This window comes from Vulpes vulpes, unplaced genomic scaffold (genome assembly GCF_048418805.1).
Source record: "Vulpes vulpes isolate BD-2025 unplaced genomic scaffold, VulVul3 Bu000000666, whole genome shotgun sequence".
Classification (NCBI taxonomy): domain Eukaryota; kingdom Metazoa; phylum Chordata; class Mammalia; order Carnivora; family Canidae; genus Vulpes; species Vulpes vulpes.
In genome coordinates, this window is record NW_027325671.1 from 782016 (window position 1) to 808685 (window position 26670).

Here is a 26670-nt window from a genome sequence, read left to right on the forward strand (position 1 = left end):
GGGCACATTACTTAGTAATTTTAATTTTGTCTGTGTCATCTAGAAAGAACATTACATTATGTAAAGTTTTTGAAATAGGATCATATTAATGTTTTGCTTTGCTTTTTGTGGTTTGTTCCCTTTTTTTTTTTTTTTTGTACAAATAATTATTGAGTTGCCCAGGTGCTAGAGATATAGCTATAAATATCTGAATATTTAATATTAATAATAGCTATATCTGAATCCTGATTCTCCTTATTTTAGGTTATGGTAAGTGAAGAAAAATAGCACATAAAGTAAAATGGGGATTAGAAAATACAGGCTTGGGGCCCATTTTAAATAGAATAGTTAAGAAGGCATTTGTGAAAATGCTTTGGAGTGGTTTACCGATACCACATTCTAAAATTGGAACACATTTTGTTAGCCAAGATTATTTGGACAAAAGTATAAATACGTGTGATTAAAATTCAAAAGTGAGGTAAAACAGGTTAGTAAAGCAGAGGCTCTTGTAAGATGCTGATAGTATAAGTAATAAGTGTTCCATTTGTAATAACCCACTTCTGGAATGTAGATTCTTTCTATAAAAGAAAGAATATATAGCTAGATTTCAGAGATAAGCCAAATCTCATTTGGATTTCATCTGTGACATGCATTTGGTTACTCTTGATCTTGTATAGCTGATCATGAATTTCATGAAATTTTAAATTCCTCGCATTTCATGTTTTACTCTGAAACTCCTAACATCTTGTCATCTTTTAGACTTCTAAAGTGTGTGATAATGATAACAGTAACAGTCATATTTTCATGCTTTTTAACATTTTGTCATTGTTGATTATGGCTGTACCTATGACCTTTCAATACACCATGATTTTTCCTGTGTGCTTCTTCTCCATTACTAGTATAGATTACATAGGCACTTTATTTCCCCATTGTATTAGAGTATTAGGAACACTGTGTTTGAACTCTGTATATTCTCTCTCTCTCTCTCTCTCTCTCTAAGGTTTATTTATGTGCTCGCTTCTGCAATACATATACTAAGATTTATTTATATTTAAAGAGAGAGCATGGGGGGAGGGGGAAGGGACAGGGAGAGGGAGAGGTCAAGCCCACTCCCCTCTGAGCACAGAGCCCAACAAGGGGCTTGATCCAGCAACCCTGTGATCATGACCTGAGCCGAAAGTAAGAGTTGAACACTTAAATGGCTAAGCTACCCAAGTGCCTCTGAACTCTGGATATTTTTACTAAGGACTTCTCCTGTCTTGCCATCTTTTTGTTAAGAACATCACCTCTCTCCTCTTTTTACCCAAAAGGAAATTGATAGATCTTTCTTTTGAAAAAGTCTTTGAGTGTGTGAGAAATAGATTTAAAAGTGAATGTCAAAAAATAAAAAATAAAAAAAAAAATAAAAGTGAATGTCTGAGAGGTTTTGATGAATGCTCTAGGAAATTGCATGTAAGCTTAACTATCTAATTCTATAAAAGTGGCTTTTGGGCCTTGTGTAGAAAATCAAAGTAACGGCAAAATGGTGAATGCTTATGAGTTAATAAAGTCATCTGAACTTTGTCTTTTTTGTAGCTTGTACACAGCTCTCCGGAAAGACTCTGGGACAAAATTGGTGGATGGAACTGGCCATAGACCTCATTACAGCCTTCGGACCCTTTGCAGGGCTCTGCGATTTGCAGCTTCCAATCCGTGTGGCAACATCCAGCGCTCGCTCTATGAGGTCTTCCTGAAGTTTGTGCTTGGATGGGAGCTTGGTGGATGGGTTCATCGTTGAAAGGGAGGGAGTGGTGATGCATATGCTGGGTCTGCCTGTGTATGTGTGTTCCATTTAGTCAGATCAGCCCAGAACATACCAGAGTGACCCTGTCCTTATTCTACTATAATATCACATTTAAAAGTTGTTCTGGGAACCAGCACCACCCAAGAGGTTGAATTTTTTTTCTTGAAATAAGTTGGCCTGTAATTGCAGAAGGGTGTAATCAGTTTTATGCATATTTGTTTTTTTTTTCTAGGGCTTTTGTTTGGGTTTCTTAACACAGCTTGACAGGGCATCACACCCAATAGTTCAGAAGCTCATTTGTCAACACATTGTCTCTGGCAATGTAAAAAGTCTGCTGAAGCAGGTATGTTTTTTGATTTTTTTGACTTCTTTAACATAAATGAAAGGCTGAATTATCAAAATTTTGGTGTTTTGTTTTTTTAAACTTGTTTCTAATTATAAAAGTAATCAGTTTGTTCCAAAAAATTAAGTTGTGTCTTAGATGGTGAAAATTCCTAGTAATCCTTCTACACTTTAGATTTAAACCATATACCTTTCCACCTAAATTATATTTGTATTTTGTTTTTTATATATTTAAATTTTGACAGTGTATGTATAGATTTATCAAGGCAAATTCTTTCTTGTTTTTTAATTCCAGTATATTTAATATACAGTATTACATTAGTTTCAGGTATATAATATAGTGATTCAACAAATCTTTATGTATGTTACTCGTTGCTGAAGCTAAGTGTACTCTTAATTCCCTTCACTTGTTTCACCATCTCCCCCTCTTTCCCTCCCCTCCCCTTGGGTAAACCATCAATTTGTTCTCTCTTATTAAGAGTCTTTTTTTTTGGGGTTGTCTTTTTTGTTTGTTTGTTTCTTAGATTGTACATATATGTGAAATCATATGGTATTTGTCTTTTCCTGACTTCACTCAGTAAGGGCAAATTCTAATGTATATATCTAATATACATGACTTAAAAGGAATCATCTCATAATACTGTTCTGTGGCTTCCTTTCTTAGCCTAACCATATCCTGGATATATTTTTGTGTCTGTACCATAGATCACTATGACATGGTTTCTAATGGTTGCATAGTAATTTGTTGCTTACACCATAGTTTGTGTACACATTTCCCATCTGATTGATAGTTGGCCTTTTTTTTTTTTTCTTATTAAACACAGCAACCATTTCAGTTTGAGGAGGAGACTCTAGAATAACATGGGAGTGAAAGATGCTGAGAAAGTAGTTTATCAACTAACTGGCTGGTTTTTATGTTGATTCCTTGCTCTTAAGGAAGAAAGAACCTTATTAGGGACTTAGGATTACTTTGGATTCAGTATTTTTTCCTTTTTAAAATTTATACAAGTAACACATGAATGTGTACTTTTGTTAACCATAAAAACATTGAAAAAAAAAGTTAAGCTTCCTTTGATTATTATTCTAATGCCACTGTCCTTTACTTATCTTTTTTTTATGTGTTCCTCATGGTTACCCCTGATGGAGGCCTTTTTTCCCCACTGCTTCTGAGCTCAGTTGAGGAGCTCTTAAAGAAGTGCCTAGAATGGTAGTAGCTTCAAATTAGGGAACTAAATGTTTTAGAAGAGCATTTTTTCATAGCTACAAATCTGACCACTTTTGACTATTTTTGATGTATGAAAATGGCAGTTTTGTTATAAATCAGTGTAATAATGCAAAAGCCCATTCCCTCAGTTCAGAACTGGTCTTGTTTTTAGGAATTTAGTTTATTTGAAGTACATGTTTTTGACAAATATTTCATCAGACTGAGAGTGAAAATTTTGGTAGGTGAGAGAAAAGAACTGAATCAGAAACTATCCAATTCAAGTTCTTTCCTCACTACCACTCACCTGGATTTAAAAACCAATACATGTCATCATTTTGTTCTCATTCCTCAAAGTACTTTTCATATTTCACCCATGGCTTTTAATGTTGAAAGAATCCAGAACAGGGCAGCATTCTTGGTGACAGCGTTTTTTCCTACCTTAGGCCCCTCTCTGAAAGAATAGGACTATGGGTTATTTCTCTAACTTCTGTGACTTTCAGCCTATTCCAGAACCAAAAGGAGGACGACTTATCCAGGTTGAAGGATATTGGATTTCAGTGGGAGACAAGGAACCTACAATAGATGAGACCTACATTCTTACATCTTCTGTTAAGCTGAACCAGAGAGACATTGTCCGAGTGGTTTCTGCAGGGTGTGTGGACCTTTTCTCTTGCTGCTCTAAAGTTTTACCAGCATAGGCATTGATGACATTCTAGTCTTACTTTCTTAATTTTCTTTTATTTTTATTATTATTATTTTTTTTACCTTTTTTTTTACTTAATTTTTGAATTCTTTATTGTTGTTTATTGGCTAAATGAGTAATTCCTTCTAAAATCAGTATTGTCACTCTTCTCCTGGCACAAAGCATTGTTTCTAATTGCACCTTTTGGTGGAAGCAATACAGATGCAGATTATTTTGGCCATCATTATGCTTCTTTTCCAGTATTTTGCTGATGACTACTTATCATCCATTATTTAAATGAATAACAGGTACTACAAGCAAGGTTGAGATTGCTTTCCTCAGTATTTTCCGAGGAACCCTTTTTACATAGAAACTTCTTAGGGCTTAAGAAACATTCCATTAGTGGCATATAGGTATATAAAAATGTTTTTTTATGGTGATAAATTCCTTTTTAATACTACTTGAATTAATTCTGGTTTTTGTCTTTTTTTTTCCCCCCCTTAAATTGCTTTATTGGCTGGTCTTTTAAAGAACCTATCCAGTGTTGATTCAGGGAGAGACGTCAGTTGGTAAAACAAGCCTTATCCGGTGGCTGGCTGCAGCTACTGGTAACCACTGTGTGCGTATTAACAATCATGAACACACGGATATTCAGGAGTACATTGGTTGTTATACGTCTGACTCTTCAGGGAAACTTGTGTTTAAAGAAGGTGGGACTATTATTTCATTCCATGGGTATAGGCATTCATTCTTTTAAGCACATTTCCCCATGTAAATTTCATCTCTTTCAGTTGAGGCACATGGACCTTTGCCATAAGAGCTGCTTTTTCTCTCTCTCTGATCTCCCTGGTTAAGGGAAGATGGTTATGGATCCAGCTTCTTTTGGGCCCCACTCATCTTGTCAGCTCTATTGGGACTAGCACCAAGTTCTGTAGGGTGCAATTGAACTGCTACTTAATCTCCTAGAGACTCAGAAGAATGAGATGAGCTTTGAACAGACGGAAGCTTAGAATAGATATGAGAATGTGGTGATTTATTTATTTAAATATTTTATTTATTTATTTGACACAGAAAGCATAAGCAGGGGAGGGACAGAGGAAGAGGGAGAAGCAGGCTTCCCACTGAAAGGGAGCCCAACATGGGGCTCAATCTCAGGACCCCCAGATCATGACCTGAGCTGAAGGCAGATGCTTAATGACTGAGCCAGGTGCCCCAAGAATGTGGTGGTTGATTGATTATTTTATGTTATTTAAAGATTTTATTTATTCATGAGAAACACGGGGGGTGGGGGTGGCGGTGGGCAGAGACACAGGCAGAGAAAGAAGCAGGCTCCATGCAGGAAGCCGGATGTGGGACTCGATCCCCGGACTCCAGAATCATGCCCTGCGCCAAAGGTGGCGCTAAACTGCTGAGCCACCCAGGCTGCCCGAATGTGGTGATTTAAATGAAATTAGCCTGCAGGGGGAAAAATTGGAAATATATTTATCAGCCTTAGCTCCCCTTCTGTGTGAAATAAAAGGATTACTTTAATTGAAAATTGTGCTTCCTTGATATTTGGCATCACAAATTATTTTTGGGCATGACTAACTGCTGCAGGGAGTAATTTGTTTTGAAATGTAGTGGTCTAGGATTGGTTGATTTATGTAGCATTTTTAAACATATTTTAAAACTTTGGACTAATTTATGCTCTAATCCTCAGTGTTTGTTTTTTCCTAAGGTGTTCTTATTGATGCTATGAGAAAGGGCTACTGGATTATTTTAGATGAATTAAATTTGGCTCCTACTGATGTGTTAGAGGCACTGAACAGATTGCTAGATGATAATCGTGAATTGCTCATCACAGAAACACAAGAAGTTGTTAAAGCTCACCCTCGGTTCATGCTTTTTGCTACCCAGAATCCCCCAGGACTTTATGGAGGCAGAAAGGTGTGTAGCATTTCATTTGCCCATTTGTTACCTGGTCAAGTAATAGATCTTTCTTGGGTTAGACTGAGATGTTTTTATTTCTTTTGAAGGGTTTTTCTTTTTGTGGTGCAAAGGAGAGCCTCCGATTTGGAAACTGGATAAGAAGGCTTTCTTCATCATGTTTTTTTCCTGTGTGTTTCCCAGGTGCTTTCTAGAGCCTTCAGGAATCGGTTTGTGGAATTGCATTTCGATGAATTGCCTAGTTCTGAGTTGGAAACAATCTTGCATAAGCGCTGTAGTTTGCCACCCTCCTATTGTAGCAAGTTGGTTAAAGTCATGCTGGACCTTCAGGTATTTCCTCTTTCTCTCATTTAGTTTCAAATGGAATGTACTGATTAGATTTGGCGAGTAAATTTAAAATTTGATGGCCTTCTCAGTTAGCCACAGCAGTCCATCCATTTTTTTTTCACAGAGTAAGGATACTATCTTTAAAATGCACTCCATGATATCCATTTTTTGGTTTTGTAAATCAACAATTTGATATGTTACAGTTTTTCTCACGCTTATTATGGTAATAGTTCCCTCCTTGTGGATAATGTTGGAACATTTTGTTTAGTTTGGAATTTGGCATTGACAAGCTACAATTTTGTTTTCTAAATGAATTTAGTCCTTGAATGGACATAACTAAAGATTGGTCTCTCCCCTGTCAACTCTGCAAAGCTACAGTTTGTTTTTTGAATATCTCATTTTATGGTGTTAAAAGTGTTAGCAGAATTAATATACTTTTATTTTCTAGAGAGCTAATAATAATTGGCAATCTTACTATGTTCCCACATTATGGGATTAATGTTTCTGCATGTTTGCCATCATTTGTATTCATAGTTTTTTTTTTATATAGTATAGGAAAAGGAATTCCTTTTTTTCTTGGTATTATGATTTGAAATTTATATCCTCATACATGAATTTGAATATTTATCTTCAAAGGATTGCAGTCCATTTACTTTTTTCAAAAATTCATCTTAATGGGATGAATCATTTTTATAGAGCTTAAATTTGTTAAAAATTTTATATAGGTTGTAAACTGTGCTTACCATTGCCCTTTTTAATTTGTTTTGATATTTTAATAGTCCTATCGCAGAAGTTCTTCAGTGTTTGCTGGAAAACAGGGTTTCATCACCCTTCGTGATCTTTTTCGATGGGCTGAAAGGTACAGATTGGCTGAACAGACTGAGAAAGAGTATGACTGGCTACAGCATTTAGCCAATGATGGTATGCTTTTAATTGGATGCTAATTGGAGTTATGTCAGATATCAAACCTTATTAAAATAAATCTTTCCCAAATTGTGCTCAATATATACATATTAATAGGTGTTCCAGAAATAGTCATTCTGTCTCTAGTGCCAAGTCCTTTTGAAAATGGTTCTTTTCTGCAGGCCTTTGTGCTAGTTTGTTTGGGTTTCTCTCTGCTTTGGCTACATGTAAGAGTCAGATAGGAGCCTGGTGCCTGTGAGAGTTTCGGTAGGTGGTTGGTGGTGTCTTTGCAGACTATGTATCTGCAACCCACTCTTCCTAGAGAGTCATGCCTGTGCCTTTAACAGAAAACTGACAGGTTGGTCAGGTAATATCAGAATTCTGAAGGAAGGCATTTATGTCATCCGAGACTCACGATTCCTCATTTTGGTGTAATCCATGGAAAGAATTTATATGTTTCTCTATATGAAAGAAAGCATTTCAGAATCTTTGGATTTGAAAAGTGCTAATGAGTCATTAATGGAGTGGTTAATAAGGAGAGTAAATTAAACCTATGAAAGTTGTATTTTTTCTTCTTTACTGGTAGATAGATGGAGGAACATGTTTTTAAAAAAAAAAAACTTCAAGGGAAACAGTTCTTAATCAAGTTATAACATATATAGTAAAGTGAATTTAGTGTTTGTTTTTTCATGTTTTATTTATTTATTTGTTTATTTATTTATTTAACATATGTATGTGCTCACATAAAACATCACCTAGGCCAAGGTTTAGAATATTTTGTAGTACCTCAAAAGATTCTATCATGACTTTTGCCAGTCTTAACCTCCCCTGGAGGTAACGTCTGCTCTGACCTCTATCACCACTGATGTTTGTCTATGCTTGAGCTTCAGCTAGTATCATGCAGTATGTACTCCTTTGGTTTGACTTCTTTGGACCCATTCTTTTTTTTTTTTTTTTTTTTTTTTTTTTAAGATTTTATTTATTTATTCATGAGAGACACAAAGAGGCAGATACCTAGGCAGAGAGAGAAGCATGCTCCTTGTCTAAAGCCTGATGTGGAACTTGATCCCAGGACCTTGGGATCACGACCTGGGCCCAAGGCAGATGCTCAACCACTGAGCCACCCAGGCGTCCCTCTTTTCACCCATTGTAATGTGAGGTTCAACCATACTGTTATGTGTATTAGGAATTCGTTCTTTTTATCATTACTGTGTTATAACCTGTTGTATGGAGATACTATAATATGTTTTTTCATTTTCTTCTTGATAGACATTTGGGTTATTTCCACTTTTTAGCTATTATGAAAAGACCTGCTCTGAGCATTCCTCTGTAGGTCTTATGGTGCACACATGTTTACTTGAGTTTAGGTCTACCTGGAAGTCATGTTGCTAGGACATAGCCTGCATATGGTTAGTTGCAGTAGGTTCTCCCAGTTTTCCAAGGTTGTTCTTTAGATACCCTGGCCAACAGCAGTAAATAAGAGTTGCTGTTGCTACATATTCTCAACATCCCTTGCTATTGTAACCTGACACTTGATGATTCTTTTTTTTTTTTTTTTTTTAAGGTTTTATGCTTCTCTCAGGCCGGGTCAGGAAACAGGAGGAGATTGATGTGATTCAAGAAGTCCTTGAAAAACATTTCAAGAAAAAATTGTGTCCTCAGTGCCTCTTCTCCAGGGAAAATGTCCTAAAATTACTGAGTGAGTAGGTCAGAATATCCGGAGGAAATGAATTGAACTGTACTCCTATTAGAAGCTAAATATTTATTCTACATTTTATAGGTAAATTGTCCACTCAGGTATCCACTTTGGAATCTACATTCCGACACATTGTGTGGACTGAAAGCATGCGGAGACTGGCGATGCTGGTGGGAAGGGCGCTGGAATTTGGTGAACCAGTGTTGCTGGTTGGAGACACTGGGTAAAGTTCTGTGCTTCTGTGATAGTAACTCATGATGGTTCAGTTCAGTTGCATAGGAGTACTTGAGTTATCTGTGAAGGATTATCAGGAATGCGATCTTTTTTTTTTCTTTTCCTTTTCTCCCTGTTTTTATTTTTGGAGAGAGCATGTAAGAGATATTGTTTATTTTCCTCTTCTTTCAGAAGAGGATAGAAAAGAATGATTTTGTACATTTTTATCAGTGCAGCTCTTTTTTCTTTGTAATTCTTTTATTTTTTATTTTATTAAAAAAAATTTTTTTTTTAAATTTATTTATGATAGTCACACACAGAGAGAGAGAGAGAGAGGCAGAGACACAGGCAGAGGGAGAAGCAGGCTCCATCCATGCACCGGGAGCCCGACGTGGGACTCGATTCCGGGTCTCCAGGATCGCGCCCTGGGCCAAAGGCAGGCGCCAAACTGCTGCGCCACCCAGGGATCCCTGTAATTCTTTTAAATAGTGACATTCATTTATATATCTTTTTTTTTTTTTTTTTTTAATTTTTATTTATTCATGATAGTCACAGAGAGAGAGAGAGAGGCAGAGACACAGGCAGAGGGATAAGCAGGCTCCATGCACCGGGAGCCCGATGTGGGATTCGATCCCGGGTCTCCAGGATCGCGCCCTGGGCCAAAGGCAGGCGCCAAACCGCTGCGCCACCCAGGGATCCCACATTCATTTATATATCTATAGAGAACAGCAGATGAGCTACTCTCTCCTGAAAGTCTGTAAGGATTAGATTTCTTTCTCATCCTTTGGTGGTTTTGGTAGAAGTAGGAAAGGATAGAATTCAGGCAGTGTGTGCTTTTTTGGATAAGAAACACTATAGGGTGCTGATGTTTGGGGGAAGGATGTCCTAAGCCCAGGGTGCAGAGGTTCTATGTTGGCCAACATCATCTGCTGCCACCGTGAGGCCCTCATCAGAGCTCCCCTCTTGCTGACTAGTGTGTTTGTGGGTGTATATTTGGAATTTTTGGTCCTTGTTAATCTGGTATGTATCTCTTTAACAGGTGTGGGAAAACTACTATCTGTCAGGTGTTTGCCAGCTTGTCAAATCAGAAACTATACTCTGTCAACTGCCACTTACACATGGAGACATCGGATTTCCTGGGGGGGCTACGGCCAGTGAGACAGATGTCAAAGGACAAGGTTTGTTCAATAGTGAATGATGATGTGTTCATTGATTTGAAGACTTACTCTTGGCTCTGTGCATGAGTCAGCTGTGGAATTTGTTCATGGTGAGGTTTTGATTCCAGGTTTGGTATATATCTTTAGGTTTTTCATTTTTCTACAAAGGGCTTTCATAGCATCCTGTTGTGCAGGTTTTATTCCTTGTTCTTAGACCCTTACTTTCTGCAGAATGAATACTTAACTCCAGTAGATACCAGCTAGCTACATGTGTATTTTCTTGTGGAGCCAACTGCTCTTTAGTTTCACACCTTCTTTTCCCAATTGTAGGAAGAAATTGATACATCAAGACTTTTTGAGTGGCATGATGGTCCTCTAGTTTTGGCCATGAAGGAAGATGGCTTTTTTCTCTTGGATGAGATCTCACTGGCTGATGACTCTGTCCTGGAAAGACTCAATAGGTATATGTATAAGAGGTTTGCCCTGTGTGTGATGTTTTCATTGGTCTGGTTATTTTTTAATTATTTAAGTAATGAAAAAATTTAAAGTTCCCTTGTAGTTAACATAAAGCATATTAGTTTCAGATTACAGTATAGTGATTCAACAATTCTATACATTAAGCAGTGCTCATCATGATATGTCTACTCTTAATCCACTTCATCTGTTTTATTCATCCTCCTACCTACCTCTCCTCTGGTAACTATCAGTTTTTTCTCTATAATTAAGAGTCTGTTTCTTGATTTGTCTCCTTTTTTTTCTATGTTCATTTGTTTTGTTTCTTAAATTCCACGTATGACTGAAATCATATGGTATTTGTCTTTCGTTGACTGACTTATTTCACTTAGCATTGTACAGTCTAGCTCTATCCATATTGTTGCAAATGTCAAGATTTCATTCCTTTTTATGGCTAAGTAATGTTCCACTGTGTGTGTGTGTGTGAGAGAGAGAGAGAGAGATTTTCTCTATCCATTCATCTATTGATGGATGTTTGGGCTGCTTCTATTATTTGACTGTTGTAAATAATGCAATAAACATATCCTTTTGAATCGGTGTTTTCATATTTTTTGGATAAATACTCAGTAGTGGAATTACTGGATCATACGGTACTTCTGTTTTTAATTTTTTGATACTTGTCTATACTGCTTACTGGTCTTGTTTTATAGTAAAGTTCTTCATAGATACATAGTAAATGTTTGAAAATGATGATGAGTTACTGTTTTTTTGTTTGTTTTTTGGCTTTAGCACGCAGGGTCCTTTAAGAGGCTTAGGTTTTCTGTTTTACTGTCAATAATCAAAAAGGTGGGACTGTGGAATGGCAGGGCTAAAACAAATGAGGCGAAGTTAAAACTCTTTATTAAGGCAAATAATGTCACTTTGTCTAAATTCTTCGAAGAATTAGAATTACAGATTATATATGGCTGTACGACCTCAAAATCTCAGACCAATATGAATTTTTTTGATATATACCTATTTTTCTTCTTTGAAGTTTAATTTACTTTTTTTTTTTTTTTTAAGATTTTATTTACTTATTCATGACACACACACACACACACACACACCACACAGAGAGGCAGAGACACAGGCAGGGGGAGAAGCAGGCTCCATGCAGGGAGCATGATGTGGGACTTGATTCGGGGTCTCCAGGATCACGCCCTGGGCTGGAGGCAGATGCGCAACCACTGAGCCACCTGGGCGTCCCTGAAGTTTAATTTACATACCATAAAATGTATCCATTTCAAATGTATAATTATATATGTTTTGGCAAATTTACTGATTTTTGCACCACAATCCAGTTTTACATTTTCACCATATCAGTAGTATCCCTTCTGCCTTTTCATAGTATATTTCTGATGCCACCTACTGCACCAGGCAATTACTAATTTACTTTCTGTAAAAAACGAAACATTTGTCTTTTCAGCACTTTGTGTATAAATGGCCTCTTCTCTTGCTTTGCATTTTTTTGATGTTCATCCATGTTAATAGCCTATGTTAATAGTTTGTTCTTTTTTTTTTTTTTTTAGTTCTTTTTTATTTCTGAGAGTATTCCATTGTATAGATATGCCATATTTTTTTTATTCATTCACTTGACAGTATTTGGGTTATTTCTACTCATGAATAATGCTGCCATGGATGTTTGATTACAAGACACACTCATTTTTAAACCAGATGTCTTAATGGGGCATAAGTGGGTAAAGGGATTTTTTTTTCTTTTTGATCAGAAATATTGTTCCATTACACAGGAATTGGGATAATGAGTCATTTTAAAATTTGTGCTAGGAAAGTGTTAACTAAAATAGCTCAGGAGAGGAGATAACTTCTTTCCTTTTTAAAAGAATTTGAAGGCCACAAAATAGGAAGGTTATGTAAGCCTTTTCTAATCTTATATTCTTCAATTTTTCTGTCTTTTAGTGTCCTTGAAGTGGAAAAGTCCCTGGTATTAGCTGAAAAGGGCAGTGTAGAGGACAAGGATAATGAGGTAGAGCTCTTGACTGCTGGGAAAAAATTCCGTATCTTAGCAACCATGAACCCTGGGGGCGACTTTGGAAAAAAAGAGGTAAAATTGTGTTCCTGAAGCATAATTTTTTTTTTCCAGTTTTTGACCTCAGCTCATTGGCAGCTGTAAATATAGCATGAAAAATGCATTTGGAATTTTATATTGGGAAAAAATTTAAAACCTAGAAAGATATTTTAGAATTATTACAAGTTTCAGAAGTTCTGACATAATTGTTTCCTTATTATCTCTGTGTGCGTAACTGAAATTTCATTGTTTCAGTCATTTTCCCCAGCTTTTTACATATGTTACTATAACAAATCCTCACAATAACTATGTGTGAGTTATTTTCTTACTTTCATGGATGAGAAAAGTTGAAACTAAAGTTTAATCTTAAATTGATTTTAGTTAAACACTTAAACACAAGTGTGGCTTTGAGTGTTTTAAAGTGACAAAAATGTTGCAGCCTGGAATCTCTTCTGGTTTTGCAGGTGGTGCGTATCTCTTCTCTCCAGACGTTATGTGGGCTACTCTCATATTATTTGTAAAGGAAAGGGTGGAGAACAGCATTCTGTACAGAGGGTGGGGTGGTGTTAGGATTCAGCCCAGATCCAATACCCTAAACACCATGTTGAAGCCTCTCAGTGGAGAAGTTTGCATTGTGTGTGGGATCCTGGTCTGTTAGGAAAATGTTGATGTGGTGACAGGCCAGGGATGATGAGAAAAAACAGGGTTTGATTGTGAATGAAAGTGATTAAAATTCTTGGCAACTTGATAGGTGCCCCTGAAATGTGAATATGATATTTGGGGCTTGATTTTCCCGTAGCATAATAAGAAAGATTATCAGTATGCTTTTTGAATGTTCTGAAGAGAAGAAATAATAGGAAGAAATACAGCATATCTTCAAACCTTACTTGGAAACTGGTTCTTTGGCAAATGGAAATAGCATAGAAAGATCTGATTTCAAGTTTGTGTGTGTTAGGATTAGTTTAAATTAGGATAGTTTGTTTTTTTTAGGTGAAAGTAGGCAATCTTTTTCTAAGGGAAAGTTCTTTTTTGTTTCTGTATGCCTAGCAGGCAGAGTGAGTTAGGATGCTGAAGACCAATGGCACTGCTTATATAGGATGGCAACAAGGAACACTCCCACATTCACTGGGTCTTCACTGAGCTGCACCTGAGTATAGGCATTGCTCCTAGTCCTGCTGCAGTAAGCCAGGTAGAATGATGGAGTTTATCAAGTCAAAGGAAAGCAATGATAAGCTAATAGTTCAATGGATATGTGGCATTGTAAACTCTTGTTTATAGGAGTTAATTGATGTAGGGAAAGGGAAAGAAGGGTTAGAGGAATCCATTTTGAGGGCAAAGGCCATAAAACTGGAAGGACTAACAATTCTTTGTTATACAAGACATAAAATATGTACTTCCTTAATAATTTCACTGTCCCCCTTTGAGCCACATAAAAGAAGTTTTCTCTTTCTACTTCAGACAGCTCTCCTCTGTGGGATAATAGCTTTTATTTTCTTTAAAGCATTGATTATATAACTGAAGGTAAAGGAAGAGCCTTTGTTTAGGGGAAAGTGTTCAGGTTTGGGGGTTACCCAGTGGGGCTGGAATTCAACTTGCAGCACTTATTCTATATGACCTTGAAGTTCTGTACTATGCATATAAACAAAGTGATGGGGGGCACCTGGGTGGCTCGGTGGTTGAGTATCTGCCTCTGGTTCAGGTGTGATCCCAGGGCCCTGGGATCGAGTCCTGCATCAGGCTCCCCACAGGGAATATGCTTCTTCCTTTGTCTGTGTCTCTTCCTCCCTGTGTCTCTCATGAATAAATAAATAAAATCTTAAAAAAGAAAGTGATGAGAATATTGTCTTGGAGGGTGTGGTGGAGATAGATGGCCTGTGGAAGGAGTCAGGATAAAAGGTCTTTAATAAATTGTACCTAGTAGTAGAGGTAATAAAAGAAGCATCTGGTATTTGTTTGTTAGACTCATCAGCTAATACTCCTTCAAAGGATTTGTTTTCTAGTTTTCCTCATAGGTATTACATTCACATTGAAATTTTTGTTTCTTGTAGCTGTCTCCTGCCTTAAGAAACCGGTTTACAGAAATATGGTGCCCACAAAGCACAAATCGTGAAGATTTAATTCAGATTATCAGACATAATCTTCGTCCAGGATTGTCTCTGGGCAGAATAGATCATAAAGGTGAGATCTTTTAGGTAGCAAATGTAATTCGCAAACTTCTGAAGCTAATAGAAATTAGAAATCATGCTTTAGAAAATAGGACTAGGTCTAAGATTTCATTTAATTAAAATCAGAAATAATACCAAAATTCTTTTTAAAAATCTATGTTAAAGCTTTATTTATTTTTAAAGATGTATGTTTAAGAGAAAGAGCAGGTGTGGTGGGGCTGGGGGGAGGGAGAGCGAGAAAGAAAATCCTAAGCAGACTCCCTGCTCAGTGCAGAGCCCAGTGCAGGACTTAGTCCCATGACCCTAAAATCATGACCCAAGCAGAAATCAGGAGTCTGATGCTCAATTGACTGAACCACCCAGGCATTCCTGTCATCAACTAATTTATTATAAACTTTATTTAAAAATTTCCTGGGTGGCTTGCTCTCTCTTCCCCCCCTCCCCCACTTGCTCGCTCTCTTCAAGAAAAAAAATAAATTTTCTTTTCATTATAAAAATTTTCAAACATAAGGAAATAGAAAATTAGTATTAAAAATGAAACTTCTGTATACCTAAAATCTAAATTTAGCAAATTTTAAGATGGGATGAGCACTGGGTATTATATGTTGGCAAATTGAATTTAAATAATAAAAAAAGATCCCTAGTAAGGATCAAAACATTTTTTATATGGTTCTTTTATTGAGCCTAGATTACTTTGATGTATTATTACATGCGTGTTTTTTTTTTATTGAGGTATAATCAATATGCAATATCCTGAGTTTCCAGGTGTACATGATTCATTATTTGTATCTATTGAGAAATGATCACAATAAATCTAACATTCATCATGATGTATATATATATTTATCTTAACATATTGAAGAACTAAATTTAGAATCCAGTTCTGGTTTCAAACCTTAATAGTTTTTTGGATCATTTCCTCTCTCTCTCTCTCTCTCTCTCTCTCTCTCTCTCTCTCTCTCTCTCTCTCTTTAAATCTCTCATTCTTAAAGAAGATAAAAGGATATTTACTTCTTTGAGTTCTAAATTCACCTGGACTTAAAGAAATGAAGCTTCCTGGGCCTTGTACCTACAGTTTCTGATTCAGTCAGTCTGGAGTGGGGCTGGAGAATTTGCCTTTCTAATAATTTTTTAGGTGATACCAATAATGTTGGTCCAAGGCCCATACTCAGAAATTCTGACTTACCTTGGTTGTGTGCTGTTTGCAGTCCTGCACTTATTGTGAGAATTCTGGTAAAATGGTTTATGTTTTGGCTCTGTATTGGGGCCAGATCCCCCTAGGACTTAGTAGCCTCTGTATGTTTTATTGGGCTCTGTACTCTTCTTATAAGTTATTTGGATTGTGATAAGAATGGCAGAGAATGTAGCTGCCATTACACTGCCACATTTGCTCCATCACCAGTGGCCTTCATGCTTAACAGAGTGAACATTTCCTCTATAGGGCAGTTGCCGTTGGAGCTCCTAGGACTTGACTCTGAGCCTCACTGCTTTTACTTAGAGAGCCTGTTTACTCTAAGCTTTGTAGGCTATATGGCAGCAACTTCTTTGAGGGAAGCATTAGAGATCCTGAAGGAGCAAGGAGAATAAGGGAGAAGTGGCTTAATTTTTATCATCTAGAAATCGATCAGATTGGCATAGTATAAAAATGTTTTTTAAAAAAAGAAACTAAAGCTTTTATTTCCAGATTTTCTTTTAAAGATTGTAAGATTTAATGAATCTAATATATCAGCTGATTATGAATTCTAAATTGAATTCTGATCCTATTCAGAATACTTAAGATATATTTAGTGCATTGTCTTAATCAAAATAAATACTACTGAGTTCTAAGTTTCTCTAGGAATTTTTTGTGTTCTCGAATCTCTATAGTAATTTTATCTCTACATCTACAATATGAACAAAACAGAAAAGATTCTACGAAACTGATGTTTTTTTTTTTTATAATAACCTCTGAAAGGCATGTGGGCTTTTTTACATCTCCTACTCTTATGACCAGTACTTCTGAAGACATTATATTTTTGTTAAAATCATGTATTGTTTAGAATTATTTCTTTGAGTAGTATTTCTGAAAGTGGAAATAAATTCATGGCCTTCATTGGTTATGGCCAAATTGCTTTCCAGAAGGATGGTCCCATTCGTAGTGCTACCAGCAACTTAGTAAATGTGCCTTCTTGGCATAGTCCTTCCAACATGGAGTTTTCTTTGTTTGTAATATTATGAAATCCATTGTTTTATTCTTGTTACTTTAATGGATAGTCTAAAATTTCATTTTCTTTAATTATTAGTGATGAGCATTCTGCATGATTTACTTTTTAATACATACCAATCATTTTATTTTTATTTGTTTAAGTAATCTCTACATCCTATACTGGAGCTCAAATCCGAGACCCTGAGATCAAGAGTCACTCACATATTTTGCAGACTGAGCCAGCCATGCACCCCAATCATTTTACATACTAGTATTATTTATTACATTTAACACATAGATTCCTTTTTTGTTACCTTTTAATATTTGTTATAAAAAATACATGTATGAACCCAACCACCTTGCCTGATGGTTTTCTAACAGTCAAGGTCTAATTATCCTCTGACAGTGGCTAAAGTTGTCCATTAAGTCCTTGATTTACTTCAAACTTATTCCACTCTGAAATGTAGATCCAAGTACTCATGTTTGTTGGTTTGTTTTTCAAGTACTCATGTTTAATACCTAGTTGCTAAAACAGCATTTAGTTTCTTTCCTCATTGTGACTGGATTTTTTTCCCTTGAGCTGTCATTTTAAGTTCTTTTTAGAGATTAATGGATTTTTTTTTGGTAATATTTTTCTTCTAAAGAAACTTTAGTTTTCTTCTAAGTGATTCACAGTGTAGCCTTAAAGCCTTTCGCTAAATGATCCAATTTTATTAATAGCAGTGCTGATTATTCCTTATAGTATTTTCTTTTTTTGTTTTTGTTTTTTTTTTTTTTTGTTTGTTTGTTTTTGGGTTTTTTTTGTATTTTCTTTTTTTAAAAAACATTCTTTGAAAAAAAAATAAAAAACATTCTTTGGTATCATGCTTTTTAGATAAACGTTTAGTATTAACCTCAGGAGTTACATAAAGTGCTTTATTAAACTTAATTATTTCTAATGCATATTACTTTTTTTTTTTTTTTTTTTTATTGATAAGCAACACAGAGAGGCAGAGAGAGACACAGGCAGAGGAGAAGCAGGCCCCATGCAGGGAGCCTGATGTGGGACTCGATCTCGGGACTCCAGGATCATGCCCTGGGCTGAAGGCAGACGCTCAACTGCTGAGCTACCCAGGCGTCCCCTAATCTGTATTACTTAAGAAGTATTTTGTTTCCAAATACTTTACAATATGAAATTGTGATAATTAGAATAAATCATGAAACAAAATTTAGGAAACAAAATTTGTGAATCCTCTAATTTGCTGAATTCTGATGGATGTATTAATTCAGTAAAACAAAGCTGAACTAAATGCCACTGAAGGGATGCCTGAATGGCACAGTCGTTTAAGCATCTGCGTTCAGCTCATGATCCCAGGGTCCTGGGATCAAATTCCACATGGGGCCCCCTGCTCAGTGGGGAGTCTGCTTCTCCCTCTGCCCCTCCCCCTGATCTTCCTCTTTCTGTCTCTCTCTCTCTCTCACACACACACAGACACGCTCTCTCTCTCTCTCTCTTGAATAAATAAATAAATCGTTTTAAAAAATGCCATTGCAAATATAGCATCTCCGTTCCAGTGAATCAGTTTAAAATAAAATAAAATTTATATATTTTCTAAAATCATTGTACCTTAACTTCAGAATTGTATTTGAACATGAACCAAATGAATACTTTTCTTTGAGTGGTTTTCAGGATTGCTTCTTAGGCTGTAATTCTTAAGATGTGATATACTATACATGAACCTCTTGGGACTGTAATAAAAACTATGGACTTCACACACACACACACACACACACACACACACACACCTCCCCCCTTAGAAAAAGCAGTAATGTACTTTCATAAAAATTTGCATATAGGGATCCCTGGGTGGCGCAGCGGTTTGGCGCCTGCCTTCGGCCCAGGGCGCGATCCTGGAGACCCGGGATCAAATCCCACATCGGGCTCCCGGTGCATGGAGCCTGCTTCTCCCTCCGCCTGTGTCTCTGCCTCTCTCTCTCTCTGTGACTATCATAAATAAAATAAAATAAAATAAAAATTTAAAAAAAAAAAAATTTGCATATAATCTTACGGAGCACAGACCTCTTGTAGGCTATCTCTGGGGCCTATATTACAAAACCCCATTAGGAGTGTTTGATGCAACTACTTCTAAGCAACTGCTTTTGCCTCTTTGTATTTTAGGGGCTGACATAGCTGAGGTGATGCTGGATTTCATTTATTGGCTGACCCATCAGGAATTTGGCCGAAGATGTGTGGTCAGTATCAGAGATATCCTGTCCTGGGTTAATTTCATGAACACAATGGAGGAGGAAGCTGCTTTGAAAAGGCCAGAGACCATCTCCACTGTGACGTCTTTTGTCCATGCTGCATGCCTGGTGTACATAGATGGAATAGGTTCAGGTATGTTGTCTGTTAAATGGTGTGGGGACAAAGGGATTAGCGTAGAGGAGAGTATGAAATGGAGCAAGCCAGATCTCTGACCTCTGACCCAGATATGTTAAAAAATTAGTCACTCTAATGTTTCCAAGACCAAGAATGGATTTTCTTTTCTTTCTGTTTTTGAGAGATGTTCAATATGAAAGATAGGCTGCAACTTCTCATTGCTTTTAGGCCAGGAACTTGGTAAACATGAAATGATGATTAGAGTAAAAAGAAGACTTGGAAATGCTCTTGCTCCTGAAGGACTGGATAATTCTTTCTCCCCCCCCCCCCCTTTTTTTTATATTTAAATTCAATTAAAATATATTATTAGTTTCAGAGGTAGAGGTCCGTGATTCATCAGTCATTTATAATATCAGGGCTTATTACATCACATGCCTTCCTTAATAGGACTGCATAATTCTTTTTTTTTTTTTTAGATTTTATTTATTTGACAGAGTAAGGGAACAAGCACACAAGCAGGGGAAGCGGCAGTCAGAGGGAGAGGGAGAAGCATGCTCCCTGTTCCAGATGCAGGGCTTGATCCCAGGATCCTGGGTTCACGACCGGAGTTGAAGGCAAATGTAACTGGCTGAGCCACCCAGGCACCCAGGACTGGATATTCTTAACATGAATCGTCATTTATAGTTAATGGCCTGGATCTTTTAGTTTGTTTTTAAGTTTACCATAATTTCATAAAATTCAGTGTTTTTCTGTTTTTTCAGCAGTGAAGATTAGAGATTAAACCCAAAATGATCAGCAGTACCACATTAGTTACTCCTGCCTTCCAGGCTGATTCATCATGGAGTGCATGGGTGCTTTACTGAATAAGCTGCTGCTGATCTGTAAATTGAAGGGATAAGGGATCCAGACTTTTTGCCTTTGGATTGTTTACACTAGCAGTTGTATTTTGGGTGTACTTCTGCTTGGGCCTCATTTCTCCGTGAAAGTGCTCAAGAGCTCTTGATTAGTAGTTGGAAAGCATGGTGTCATGTCATGTCATGTTTGATGGACTGATCCATTATCTTTTAGGGGTAACTTCCTCAGGGTTTGGTACGGCTCTCTTGGCTCGCAAAGAATGTCTGAAATTCCTTATCAAGAAACTTTCCAAGATAGTGCGACTTACAGAGTGTCAGAAAAATGAATTGAAGATTTATGACAGACTCAAAGCCAAAGAATTTACTGGAATAGATAACCTTTGGGGAATTCATCCATTTTTTATACCAAGGGGTAAGAATAATTTTGAATAAATGAAGATTCTCTTCTTGTAGATCATAGGTACTTGACTTTTATTGTGACTTTTAGTGTATCATGTTCATGATTATTTCTAAACTGGTTATCTGAATTAGAATCTGACTTGGCATAACCAACCATAATTTCATGAATAATTAAAAATACATAACTGACATATAAAAAGTAGGAGAAAGTATAGTCTTTAGTCTATGAATAGATTGTCACGTTAAAAATTCATTTTTTATTTGATGCTTAAGACAAGAGCTTTCCTATAGTGATAATTCAGCCCATAATGTATCACCTATAGATGCTCATCAGTGCTTACCAAGATAGTTTAGTGAACTCTTGCGGGTGGGAATTGTGTCTCTTGTCTTGTCTCTGACACCTGAGATGTAGTCCAGCAGTCGTAGGCATTCAGAAAATGTCTTTTGATTGAGTAAATGGATATAAATGAATGAATGATAAATCGGAAACTCAGGTGGGTTTCAGTTCTAATCCTTGTTCTCATTCTTACTAGGTTGCTTCTACCAAATATTTAAATGAGATAGATTAGCTATCTTCTAAGGCACTAATAATTTGTTAGACTGTTACTTCTCTAGCAGGGTCATTTGTTTCTTGTTCCTTCTTCTCTCCGTACATTAATAATCGTTGAGTGTCTGAAATGCTGAGAGGAACACTGGCAGTTACTGGGGGTTCAGTAGTGAACGAAACCAGTCAGGTTCCTGGCCTAATGGAATATTGCCCTTTTCTCTTTCCCTCTTAAGTAGTGCTCTCCTTTCCTGATGGTGCATCCATGATCTTATTTCCCTATATCACCATCATAGTATTTGGTACTCTCATATAGGAGCTGTATGTTAGTGACCTGGGACTGGGGTGGTCCTTGTTTCTGCTTCCATAGCTGAGATCATGGATGTTTTCCTAGCCCTCCAAACTGTTATATGAGAAGTTTCTTCTAAGAGACACAATGACATAAATGTTAATCCGTATAAAACTATTATTAATCTGTAATTCAGCTAGGTTATGGGTTAAAGATACATCCTGAATTGTCCTCAAGACCTAAAAACCTTGGATAAAATTATTTATTTGGAACCATGTGGCCTATACACCTAGCTTACACTAGCTTAGACTTTTAGGAAAATACTTATTTGTAAAGGTAAATTGTACAATTACATATAGTAATTCCAGATGTAGGTTGTGAAAGGAAAAATGTGTGCTTGCAAGTAGACCTATGTAAGTACATATATGTGTAATTATAAGTGCAGGAGGGATCATAGTAGTAGGCACAATTGAAGAACGTTATGTTGCTGGCTATTTCTTTAAAGCATTTTATGGACCTAGAAGTGGGGAAACGTTGAAATAGGGCTGAGCATTTTCATTACAGATGGTACTTCACTGACTGAAAATCTACTGGTTAGATTCTTAAAGTCTTGAATGGATATGTATATGTGATTTGGTTGAGGTCCAACTTATATGTGGCTTTTCTTTTCTCTATTTAAGGACCTGTCCTTCACAGAAGTAATATTGCTGACTATGCCCTTAGTGCAGGCACCACAGCTATGAACACCCAGAGACTTTTAAGAGCTACAAAACTGAACAAACCTATTCTCCTGGAGGGCTCCCCTGGTGTGGGCAAGACAAGTTTGGTGGGAGCATTAGCCAAGGCTTCAGGCAACATCCTTGTTCGAATCAACTTGTCTGAACAGACGGTAAGCTTAGTCATCCTACAGCTGATGAGGATGGGTATATGGAGTAATGGATTTATCTGTTCATAGAGTTTCTTAATCAAAAATAGTTATGACCTTTTCAGTACTCCAAATATGTCTTAGTGATAAAAGACCACAGCAACATGAGCTTCTAAACTAAGTGTCCTTTTGGATACATGAATAACTGATATCTATAATATTGTGCTCTCTAGATGCTTTATTCTAATAGTCTTTTGAGAGGTAATTGCCCAATTCTGTATACTCTCCTTTATTTTTGTACTTTCTAGAAAAAATTAGTAGAAATAAAATGTCCATTTAACAGTCTTACGAAATTATGGGACAAGAGGTGACAAATGAAACTCTCTAGGAATGAGGTCTTGGAGAGGGCCTGGATATTGTTACTGGTCTTTGTTTTTATTTTATTTATTTAAAGATTTTATTTATTTATTTATTCATGGGAGACACAGAGACAGAGGTAGCGACACAGGGAGAAGCAGGCTCCTCACAAGGAACCCTGGACCCGAGTTTACACCCTAAGCCAAAGGCAGATTCAATCACCGAGCCACCTAGGCGTCCCTATTTGTTTTGAGTTTTGTTTTTTATAAAGCTCACCAATTAATTTCCAAGTATAGCTACAGTTGAGAACTACTGATACAGAGCTCTAATCCAAATGATTGATAGAACGATTCTTCAGAGCATGTCTGGGCTCCTGGTAAAGAGTGCTAGGATTGGTTAGTTCTGTCTTGGGTATAAAAAGGAAAAGTGACATAAGGCCCAATAATTTATCAGTTTAGATTTATGGTCTTGAGATCTAGTTAATTTTTTTATGTAATGTTGGCTTTTCCTCCTTTCTACCCCCTCTCAAAGGACATCACAGACCTGTTTGGAGCAGATCTACCTGTTGAAGGTGGCAAGGGAGGAGAGTTTGCCTGGCGGGATGGCCCCTTGCTGGCAGCTCTGAAGGCAGGCCATTGGGTTGTGTTGGATGAGGTAAGAGGACTGTCTGTCGTGCCAAGCATGGGGTCACAATAGGAAGAGCAGTCATACTTTTCATATTGCTAGGCTGTATCTCATTGCTGTTTTGCTAGTAAAGATAAATTCTCTAATGAAGAAAAGTCCTCCATGGTTTCTTTTAAGAATAAGAAAAGTCACTTGTAATAAAGCACATATAGAAGCCCCTATATATACAAGCCACTACTCCTTTTGTAAGCCAGCTTCCAGAGAAAAACTGTCTCTTTACCAGTTTATACTGTGGTCTCTGGTGGGCTTGTTTGGTATTTTGTATGTATTTCATGAGTGTTAATACAAAGCAGTGTCAACCACCACATGTTTTATAAGTACAACAGAAAGACTGCAGGATGTTATTTTAAGAGGCATACAAAAAATGGTGAGAAAACAGTGTTACATGTGCATATTGGATAAGTTTTTGACTGGGGAGAACAGAACCCCTCATGATACCTGGGATAAATGCTGAATCTTAGTGACTAGCAGGCAGCTGGAGATAATGGAAAAGTGATGCACAAAAATAGAATTAAGGCTATGGGCAAAGGTGTTGGGTCACTTTGGGATATGCCTTGTTAATCCAGGAAAAAGCTGGGAAGTAGTTGTGGACTTAAGCGATTGGTGTGATCAAAATGCTATGGATGGAAATTTTGAGACTGGCCCCAGTGGGTCCTAAGATTCACATCCTTTGGGTCTGAGGTTGGAGGGTGGGCTGTGGGATTTCTTTTCAGCTGAGCTGCTTCCTACTTAGCATGGGGGAGATATTAAGGAGGAAGGAGGTGTGTCCCATTCCTTTTTTTGGAAAAAGATGCCTGATAGTATTCTTCAGCTAAGGTGAAAAAAAAAAAAGAGCCTGGTTTTAAAGTTTAAGGCTCAGACCATACTCTTACTGGGTGGAAATGCATCAAGGTACCCAAGACATTCTTGACTGCAGTCACATTTAAGAGTAGTTTTTAGAGTTTTATCTGTTTGAGAATATTCGGTGGAATTTGTGTTTTGTAGTGTTTATGTAAACATGACACTTGAAATTCTAATATAATGTAGTTCAGTTTTTTGCCCATTTGCATTTTATTGATTTTACATTTTCCTTATTGAATTTTTCCATATTCCTTCAAAACTATCACACTTCGCATCCCTGACCTCTGAACTTAGCATCTGAAGACCTCCATTAAATTCTTTTCATTTTTGGCGCAGAAACAACTTCTTCTCCTTCTCCTTCTCCTCCTCCTCCTCCTCCTCCTCCTCCTCCTCCTCCTTCTCCTCCTCCTCTTTCTCCTTCTCCTCCTCCTCTTTCTCCTTCTCCTCCTTCTCCTCCTTCTCCTCCTCCTCCTCCTTCTTTCCTCCTCCTCCTTCCTTCCTCCTTCCTCCTCCTCCTTCCTTTCTCCTTCCTTCTTCTTCCTCCTTCTTCCTCCTTCCTTCCTCCTTCCTTCTTCTTCTTCCTCCATAGGCAGAGGGAGAAGCAGGGCTCCATGCAGGGAGCCCGACATGGGACTCGATCCTGGGACTCCAGGATCACGCCCTGGGCTGAAGGCAGCGCTAAACCGCTGAGCCACCGGAGCTGCACAGAAACTTCTTATATTTGTTCTTGTTCACAAAAATGTTGGTGAAAGTTACCTGTGTCAGTCTCCTTTGTGTGGTTTATGTCATGGCTTTGAAGCCCATTTGGAGATTTCATTCAGTATTTGAGCTGGGAAAGATACTTAAGTATGTAAAGAGCAGTCTTTGTCTTTAAAGATCTCAAGAGTTGCAAAAGTGAGATCTCTGTACTGGTAAGTTGTTTTGGTAAGCTGGGATGTGCAAGGTAGGTCCATATAGGGGTGAATACAAAGGATACAGTTTAATTTTAGAGAAGATTTTAACTGCTTTTTTAAAAAAAATTCAGAGTATTTATTCAGTTTACTTAAAAGTTCTTGATAATTTATATACCCTAGATGTCTGACGTGCGTGTGTGTGTGAAATAATAGGATGAATAAACTTGGTTTAAGAAATAGAATGTGGGATGCCTGGGTGGTTCAGTGGTTGAGCACCTGCCCCTGGCTCAGGGCGTGATCCGCGGTCTCAGGATCGAGTCCCATGTCAGGCTCCTTGCCTGGAGCCTGCTTCTCCCTCTGCCTACTCTTTGCCTTTCTCTCTCTGTGTCTTTCATGAATAAATAAAATCTTAAAAAAAAAAAAAAAAAGAAAGAAAGAAATAGAATGTTACCAGGGTTCCTAGGGTGGCTCAATTGGTTAAGCATCTGACTCTTGGTTTTGTCTTCCAAGGAATTGAGCCCCAAGGCAGGCCCTGTGCTCAGCAGGGGGTCTACTAGAGATTCTCTCTCTACCCCTCATACCTTCCTTCCTTCTTTCAAAAAAAAAAAAAAATCTAAAAAAAATAGAATATTACTTATATTGTTTGAGCTTTCTCCTCTTGAAAACAATACTGTTCTACTTTTATGCATATTATTCTGCTTTTTGGTATAGTTATGCCATATTTATATGTAATATGTATATTTTCTTCAAATAGCTCAACCTGGCTTCTCAGTCTGTATTGGAAGGACTCAATGCTTGTTTTGACCACAGAGGAGAAATCTATGTTCCTGAGTTAGGAATGAGTTTTCAAGTACAGCATGAAAAGACGAAGATTTTCGGGTGTCAAAATCCTTTTAGACAAGGAGGTGGGAGGAAGGGCTTGCCAAGGTCTTTCCTTAACAGATTCACTCAGGTAAGATTTGCTGTTGCCATGGAGACTACAGGTGTAGTGTCGAGGGTGATAAGACTGCTGGCACAAAGCTATTAGGATACTCACTATAAGAATGAGAGAGCATCAGTTTAATGATCTGTTTCTCAGTTCTGTGTCTTTATGTAATGAATATTGATGTGACTGATTTCATCATCACTCCTCTCCTGGTATGAGTCCCTTTGTCTTTAGTTAGGAGGATCTGGTGTGTTATCAGTTAGCAGAGAGTAAGGTAACCATTCCTCCAGGAAATCCCATTACTGTGCTCAAAATAAAGGCCAGTATTCAGCCTTTCCAGGTGTCTAAGTGATCTATTAAAATACTGAATTTTTTTTTTTATGATGAAAATAATGCATTTCAGTTAAAGTGAGAAAGAGGGATGCCTGCGTGGCTCAGCGGTTGAGTGTCTGCCCTCGGCCCGGAGTGTGATCCTGGGGTCCGTGGATTTGAGTCCCACCTCGGGCTACCTACAGGGAGCCTGCTCCTCCCTCTGCCTGTGTCTCTGCCTCTCTCTCTCTCTCTGTCTCTCATGAATAAAT

At 37.4% G+C, this 26670-nt stretch overlaps 1 protein-coding gene across 6 annotated transcripts in view; it reads left to right on the plus strand.

Moving 5' to 3' along the window:
• LOC140596464 (midasin-like) overlaps nt 1-26670 on the plus strand; it is a 167563-nt gene that overhangs the window by 61366 nt on the left and 79527 nt on the right. For all 6 annotated transcript variants that reach the window (XR_011998439.1, XR_011998438.1, XR_011998440.1 and 3 more), the window contains exons 21-38: nt 1555-1702; nt 1995-2105; nt 3809-3960; nt 4522-4700; nt 5708-5916; nt 6100-6246; nt 7023-7164; nt 8711-8845; nt 8927-9065; nt 10095-10233; nt 10543-10673; nt 12622-12766; nt 14779-14908; nt 19239-19457; nt 20508-20705; nt 22206-22414; nt 23279-23401; nt 25919-26116. Coding sequence is in view for 3 of the 6 variants with exons in the window: in XM_072745104.1 (XP_072601205.1) it covers nt 1555-1702; nt 1995-2105; nt 3809-3960; nt 4522-4700; nt 5708-5916; nt 6100-6246; nt 7023-7164; nt 8711-8845; nt 8927-9065; nt 10095-10233; nt 10543-10673; nt 12622-12766; nt 14779-14908; nt 19239-19457; nt 20508-20705; nt 22206-22414; nt 23279-23401; nt 25919-26116 (2854 nt within the window). In the remaining 3 variants the exon portion in view is untranslated. The remainder of the gene's footprint in view (nt 1-1554; nt 1703-1994; nt 2106-3808; nt 3961-4521; nt 4701-5707; nt 5917-6099; nt 6247-7022; nt 7165-8710; nt 8846-8926; nt 9066-10094; nt 10234-10542; nt 10674-12621; nt 12767-14778; nt 14909-19238; nt 19458-20507; nt 20706-22205; nt 22415-23278; nt 23402-25918; nt 26117-26670) is intronic.